At 50.2% G+C, this 7,500-nt stretch overlaps 2 protein-coding genes across 2 annotated transcripts in view; one reads left to right on the top strand and one right to left on the bottom strand.

Annotated features, from left to right (window-relative positions):
- The window catches only part of LOC126569863 (dipeptidyl peptidase 9), a 13,374-nt gene extending 12,619 nt beyond the window's left edge, over positions 1–755 (top strand). The window contains exon 8 of the mRNA XM_050227250.1: positions 1–755. This exon is cut by the window's left edge and continues 530 nt beyond it. The gene's annotated coding sequence lies outside the window, so the exon portion shown is untranslated.
- A 104-nt stretch (positions 756–859) lies between these two features.
- On the bottom strand, positions 860–6,293 carry LOC126569660 (serine protease inhibitor 88Ea-like). The gene is made up of 4 exons (XM_050226914.1): positions 6,027–6,293; positions 2,022–2,686; positions 1,829–1,943; positions 860–1,752 (listed from the first exon to the last, which is right to left on the bottom strand). The coding sequence occupies exons 2-4, from the start codon at positions 2,670–2,672 to the stop codon at positions 1,193–1,195; spliced, it is 1,326 nt and encodes a 441-aa protein (XP_050082871.1). The 5' UTR covers positions 2,673–2,686; positions 6,027–6,293; the 3' UTR covers positions 860–1,192.
- Between the last annotated feature and the right edge of the window lie 1,207 nt (positions 6,294–7,500).

Genomic DNA, 7,500 nt, shown 5'->3' with positions numbered 1-7,500 from the left:
TCCCTTGTCCTGTCTGCTAGTGCTACTGCAGTTACATATTTCCTCTCTCTATCTCTCCCTCTCGCCCGTTGCCATTATGTAAGCCTAAAATGTGCTAACGATCGCTATTGATTGATATTGAGTGACGGTGCGAGTTGTGAGTTTCGAAATATTTAAACCGAGATTAAAAGACGCTGACGCACTGAGTCTTCCGGGCTCCGTGGAGCTTTCGCCGTTACGCTGCTTCATTAGCAAAAAAAAAAGAACAGCAAAACCCATCCCACTCGCTTTCGTCCCGTACTCGTTTTATTGTGTGAATGCTCGCGATCTTTTGAAGAAGTAGTCAGATTTAGACTAGTGTTGCTCGTTAAATCGTGTTTTATGTATCTTGTCTAGAACTTTTCCTTTTTGCAAATTTTATTCCCACCCATTTGGTTGGCAAAATCCGGTGCAATCACGAGCGGAGTCAGCTAGCCAGCGTTGGCTGGATTCGTTTGGTGTTTTGTTTTTTTTTATGTGTGTCTTGGTTTGTTGTCACGGCAAACGGGTCTGCTGCTGCAGCTGTGCCATTCACCGCTTGTATGTCGGCTTGTGCGTCGCCGTGTTTCGTTGTTATCTTTTATGTGTAGAAACTTTTATAAGAAAATATAAACAATTTATAAATATATCAGAAATGGAAATTGTACACTACCTTGCTCGCTACCTTGCGCATACGGCTGCCCGATTGCTGAGGATCACTCTACATGAAGTGAAAAAAGTTATAAAGATTTAAATATATGATCAAATCTGCTTTATCAAATTGGCCAGTCTACGAAGTGGACGTTATTTTGAATTCGAAAGGATCCCATCAATTGCACAGCAAATAACCAGAAGCATAACGTTATGTTTTCAGATTTGTCTTGTTTTTTTTTATTCTCTTTGTAAAAGTAAACTATTCGTAGTAAATTATTTTAAAAAAATCGGGGGAATCGCGATGAGGTGCACCCCTCAACTCACAAGGAACGGCAGCCACCGTAGGCCCTCTCTGCAGCTCCCCGGGGGTATCTTTTGTGTCAAATATCCTTCGTTACTTCCTTTGGTCCTCACTTCGCTCCGCTCCGCTTCACCTCACTCGGAACCCTCATATTTGTCTTGTCTAGCTTTCTCCTTCGATTAGGGGACGATTCTTAAATAAATTAACCAATAATCCAGTGGCCCTTCTCCAGCTCAAACTCTACTTCTCCGGCTGACGGTAGACACCGTTGAACAGGACGGAACGGCTCGTAAAGTCGTAGATGACGAACACGAACGGATGGTTGCAGTGGAACATGGCCGGATCGGCAGGGCGCGAGGATCGGAAGCTGAACGCAACCGTAGCCGAGGCGGCCACCGAACCCTCCTCATTGACCTCGATCTTCGACTTCTGCAGTATCTCATCGAACCAGATCGGTTCCTGGCCGGCCGTAAAACCGGTGAAGTTGGCCGACTGATCAAACAGCTTGCCCATACCGAGCCGGTCCAGGACCGGCTTCATCTCGACCTGCTTCTCGATGCTAAACTTCGGCAGCTTCACATCAACCTTACGCGAGATACCATCGTTCACGACCTGGTGCAGGACATCGGTGTTGGCGGCAAGCCGTGCCAGCAGCTTCGACAACGAATCTGGCTCGTACGGTGGCAGGAACACAAACATCGACACCTGATTCATGTTTCCGGCACTGTTGCTATCCTCATCCTGACCACCGAAGCTGTACGGCAGCTCCAGAATGTGGCAACCGAGCTCCTCGTTGGCAGCTTTAAAAAGGGTGGACGAACGGGCGTGTAACTATAGGAAAAACTCGACTTCCGTCGGTTAGTATTACTCCCTTACCATGGCTAAACGTGCCTTCGACGTGCATCATGTCCACAAAGTCCTGCTGGCCACCGTAGCTGTAGAAAATTTCCTTCTTCGTCTCACCAGCCTTAAACTTTGTTTGCCAGGAGCCCTGGAAATGCAGCAACAATCGACATTAAGTACGATCGAATCGATTTTAAGTGTTTCCCCATTTCGTGGCATAGCTTACCTTGAAGTAGGCCGCATTGGCAATAGCTAGCTTGGTGTTCTGTGTGATCGCGCCAGGGATGAGCAAATCCTTGATCTGACCACGGGTAACATTCTCGACCCAGCGATTAATGTACACCCGCTGCCCTTCCGGATCCTGAACGTAGTCGAGCAGCTCAATCGTTTCGGCGAATTTCTCGCGCATGCAGGGAGCGATCGGAATGTGGCTACCAAAGAACAGCTTATCGACCGAGCTGAATCCGATAGCTGAGCTTTCACGGAACCGGCCAACGAGCGAACGACGGGCACCATCGTATGCGTCCTGCACCGTCGCCTTGCTGTCCGTCCACTGTAGGTTCAACCCGGTGCGGAGCAGCTTATCGGTGTTACCGCGTGCTCCAAAGTACATCATCAGCAGCACATTGTACAGGCTGTAGGGCGAGAAGAAGATGTTCTCGTTCGGTGTCGCCGTGTTGATGGCATCCAGCAGCTGCAGCGTGAAGATCGATTCGCCCTTGTAGAGTCGTTCGTGTGATTGCTTCACATTCAGCGCGTCCGACTTTTTATCGTCATCCGAGAGGCACTGGCTGCGGGTGGGCTGTGGTGCCAGCACGGCCACCAGTCCCAAGAGTAACAGGATCGCTCCCGCCCGGGAAGCACTCGATGCGCGCATTGTGAAGCGGGAGTCTGCAATGAAAGTGGAACATCAGCCATCGGTTCTGTCTTATAGTACTACGCGCCAACGCGCGTGAGTCAGCACTCAGTTGCGTCAATATGAAACGATCGCCGGGTGGTCTCCCTCTTCCTATCGTCACAGCACACTCTCCCTATCGTACAGATGACACATAAATGTGGTGCTATCCATGTTGTTTTGGAAAACCCCGCGGAGTCATATCGCGTCTTTGATACTATTTATCGTGAGTGATTGTGGGATGTGGTTACTGCCAGGTCATGCCTAGCAATCACAGCTAGTAGTGAAAGTGATAAATTTTTAACGGAACAGCTTCACTGTGTCTAGTAATTCCGGGACGGAAATGAGTGAATGAGCAAAACCAGTCAACTGAGACCACGGAAAGCTTGGCCGCTTTTTTGCGGACATTTGGCCTTCCATTTGCTTTCCCACTGGTCGGGGATTTTTTTGCGGAAGAATCGTGCCTTGAATCATTATCCCACTATGGCATATTGAGTTCAAGGTTCGATCCTGACGGCGTTGTATTTGCGAAGGAATCGAACTTCTCGAGCAAAACCTCCTCGAGGATTACTTGGGCCACCGTCTGACACCCCAATGCTAGGTGTCAAGTCTCCGTACCACACCGACTTTCAATGCCATAGACGTGGGTGCATCTTGTGCCTTGCCGTGTGCCTAGAGAGTGCATCGCATCCTCAAGGGGATAACCACTTCACGTGAAGGTTAACGTTAAACATATTGTCGACTGTTAATGGACAAACGTGCAGACAGTAGAGGAGTCGTATGCAAATAGATCGTTAGCTTCGCCAGTTTATGGTGCCTATTTAACGGTAATCGTGCCGTGCTCGTCATGGTGGGTTACTACAAATTGTAGAACTGTTGAAAACACGGCATAGTTATCGGGTTAAACGGGTGTGGTTCGTTGACGATTGTGTCATTAACGTGGACAGACTACCTTCCACTAGTGATGGGACCGTGGGCCTATCAAGTGTTCACAGACATCGCACAACATCGCGGATTAAACCGATTTTTTGTCCTGTCCCTCACCTCCACACTAGCAGAGAGAACGAGTTATAAAAATGTTCAAACAATCAATCATAAATCGCGTTCCATGCGGTCGATCACACCGTGGGCAACGCGCAGTTTCCCTCGATCAAATAAGGATGCCTTGCCTAATAAAAAAGAAATTGCAATTGCATTGTAGCCTACTCTGAAAGGAAATTTACAGGCCATCAAAAGGAAAGAGAGAGTGTATGTAGTATCTGAGGTAGATAAAAAAAAAACAATTAAGAGTAACTCCTGCAGTTTAACTACACCTGGAAAATGCAGTTAACAATGGCCATAGTACACCATGTATGTATCCCTGATCGCTGATCATGCGTGACACGTGAACGTGAACTTGTCCGCTCGTACGCGGATGTTGGAAAAATTGGCCAAATCCACGCGGATGTCTGAGATGGGCAGTGAATGATGAGAACGGAGGGGCGCTCGGGAGTCAGCATTTACAACATGCATGCCGGCTTGCATGTGAATGCAAAAACATGATGCTGCTGATGTTGCTGTTAATTGAATTGGCCATTATGTATATGGCCCCCCCTGTGAGCTAGCCAGAAAGTGGCCAAAAGGGAAAAGTGGCAGCGGCTTCATGAACCGGAACCTCTCTCTCTCTCTCTCTCTCTGTATGTTCCAACAAGTCCATTAAACTGTAGCACCATTGTTTGTGGCCCATGTTGGACCAGGGATGCGATCCGGTGAATCATAATATGGTTTATGTTGCCGGTTTCTGGTTGAACGCCTCCAACAACGAGGAAGCCAACAAACGACTCGGACCCGGCTGTCTACGTAAGTCTTGCTGGCATATTCCGGCATGTCGTCGGCTATTCCGTCGTAACGCCGTTGCCACCGTCGGTGATTGTTCTGTGGTGGCGGTGTGCGAAACGATCTCATGCGGGAACCGCACACGCGGTCACATCCGTTTCGATATCCGTCTGCACCGTTGGCAAACCCGCATTACTTTTTCGAACTTTCCCAACAGCGGCGGGGCCGCTGTCTTGCGCCACCATCTGGCGCTCGTTCGCTTGTCCCGCTTTGCGGAGTGCGGGTGCGTGGGATCATCACCGCGACACGACACTGACTCACGAACGCTTTCAAAGTTGGCACGGCGGGTTCCAAGGGATTCGATGTCACCAACGGGAGCAGCAGTAGTAAAAAAAACTGAGGTGCAACACCACCAAACACCCGTTGTCGCCCTTTCGTGGGTTAATCATTTGAATATCAAGTCCTTGAAATGAATGCATAATTTAGCGCCTAACTCCCACCACCAACAAAAAGGGGGGGGGTTTTAGAGGGCAGGGGCTGGCGCTCTCATAACGCACTCTCCACAATGCTCCAGCGAAAAGGCCACTTCTTTTTGTGTAGTGCATTGCCAGCCAGCAGCGAAGAAAGCAAACAAATCATGTTGCAGCCAACACAGACAAGCAGGGGAGTGACTCATCATGGCAGTGGCGTTGGCGGCCGGCCTCGAGGCTCACGATCACCTTTGCCGCTGCGGCGCACAATAACCAACCAACACCACCTCGCCGGTGGGGCTGCGTGCGTGCGTGCGTACGATCGTTACGACAGAGTACCGAGGGGGGGCTCTGGATCGACCATTGGGTCATCCTTCTACGGTCTGGTGAGGCCGATGCCGGACGCCATCGCCATTACATAACAGCACCCACTGCACGATGCCACCGCCGCAAGCACCAGGAACCGGACACCCGGACTCGATCCGGTTCCGTTCGTCTTCTTCTCGTTGGTTCGTGTGTTGCTGGCTACACGGGCTGGAGCCCGCGTTGGCCATGGAACGCGACGAAAGTGTTATCTCATCCGTGCGGCGAGAGTGCGATCACGTTTGACCAGAAATCGAATGTTGGTGTTGGTGGTGGAACTTCCTTTTCAGGGGTACTTTCATTTTCATTCCCTAAACAGCATCCCCTTCTATCTTGTCTTGTCTATTTTTCTCTCTTTCTTTCCCTCTCTCTCTCTCTCTCTCTCTCTCTCTCTTTCGAGTGAGAAGCCGAGTTGATCGTGCTCGCTACTCGGTCGATCGGTTGGATCTGATAACTTCAAACGAGGAAGCCATTTTGTTTCCAGCATTTTCCATGTTCCAAAAGGTCATTGTGCGCGTATGTAGGGGGACCTAATCGCTTATTTTTAATCCATCAAACGCATTCTAAATGCAACAGCTCTTGAAGGGCAGATTGGCTACGTCGGTCATGCGGCGATAACCTCACGGAAACTGGCTGGGCAGCAGCCTTCGCCTTGTGCACAGACGCGATCGCGGAACCGATTACTAACCTTTTGATACGCACTGAACCGCACCGAAAGCAATCGAAACGAGTCACAAGCAACACTTTCTCGCACAGCACTCAATCGACGTACGAAAACGGCGACCGACGACGACGACGACACCGTAATCCGCGCGAGTTTCGAATCCAAATGATTCAGCGACGAAATAAGCCAGCCAGCCAGCCAGCCAGTCAGCTAGCACGAGCGCGGTGTTCCAGGTTAAATAAGTGCGCGCTGCTCCACGAGTGATCCGCGAGTGAGTAAAGCAGCGTGAGCGATCGCCGTAGTCGCTTATGATCGCGAGCGTATGCCCCTCTGTGGTCCAAGGCCCTCGACGCATACACGGCAACGCGCGCGGTGCTGCTGCTGCTGGGATCGCTTGATCGCTAGATCGAGGCACGGCAGCGATCGATACACGTTTCGCTGTGTGTGTTAACTCGTCGGAAGCATCTCCTCGGCTCGGCATGGTAATTTATTTATTAATCCGTAAACAAAAAAAACAGATCATAAAAAGGTTTCAACTTGATCATGCTGGCGCCCCCCGTAAGGCAGGGAAATTCTCAAAAACATGGAGCAAGGTTACGCTGCGCAGACACAATATCTTCCATCCCGAGGGTTGGCCGAATGCGCGTGGTCATGGGTTTTTGTACATTCTAATCAGTTGCATCAGCGTACTTGTCTGCTCTTCAAAAGTCCCCCCCGCCAAATGACGCAAAACGGGCATCAGCTTAGAAGTGCGATGGTGCGATAGTGGGTGCTGTTGGCTTTTTTTGCCACGGCGGGATACGCGGAAGGAGAGTATGCGGCTCCTTATTCGACTAAGAAGGTTGTCACGTCCCGGCGCGTGTCTCAGGGATAACCGCGAGCGCACCTAACGGAACAGCATCCCCTAAAAAGGAGTATCGTTCTTGCTCAAAAAAAAAAATCCATCAAAATTCATCAGGACACCATGCGTCACGTGTCCTTGGGGCTCGCGTGAATGCAGCTTGCGAAGAATACGCGCACCGAGCAACAATTTTAGAGATCCGCGGGAATCCATCCGTGTTTGGGGTCGAAATGTGAACAATCTAGCTTGTCCGTTTTGACCATGACCACGGCCGTCAAGCGGTTGAAGGTGAACCGGTGCGAAACTGCACTGGACGAATGAAACGCGATGGCATAAGGCAGGTCAATCGTACGGATCTATACGGCCCGCGCATCTTTGGAGGATCGTTCCAAGCCTCACAGTACCCATGGACCCATGATCCTTGAGTAGAGCCCATCATAAGGAACAGCTCGTCAATCTTGCTGCCACTTTCACTGTGTAGTACTGTGGACTACGTCACTGGAGGCAACTTTGCTAAAGTGCTATTACCGGTTTAAATTAACTCACGTTTGGATGACGTAGGTTCCGTGTGCCGTGTGGGAGGAGAACAGACTAGACATTTCTAGTCACAAATTAGCGACACCGTTCGCCACCACCTGCTGCACTACGTGCAACTAC

The sequence above is a fragment of the Anopheles aquasalis genome, chromosome 2 (assembly GCF_943734665.1).
Source record: "Anopheles aquasalis chromosome 2, idAnoAquaMG_Q_19, whole genome shotgun sequence".
Taxonomy (NCBI): domain Eukaryota; kingdom Metazoa; phylum Arthropoda; class Insecta; order Diptera; family Culicidae; genus Anopheles; species Anopheles aquasalis.
Note: the sequence above shows the minus strand (reverse complement) of the source record. Positions and strands in the feature narration are given on the sequence as shown.

Excerpts from the sequence above, each read along its gene's own strand:
- LOC126569660 (XM_050226914.1), bottom strand. The coding sequence starts at position 2,672 with ATGCGCGCATCGAGTGCTTCCCGGGCGGGAGCGATCCTGTTACTCTTG. Across the intron at positions 1,944-2,021 it reads CCAATGCGGCCTACTTCAAG|GGCTCCTGGCAAACAAAGTT; the intron begins GTAAGCTATGCC and ends CTGCATTTCCAG. Across the intron at positions 1,753-1,828 it reads CGAAGGCACGTTTAGCCATG|CTGCCAACGAGGAGCTCGGT; the intron begins GTAAGGGAGTAA and ends CCCTTTTTAAAG.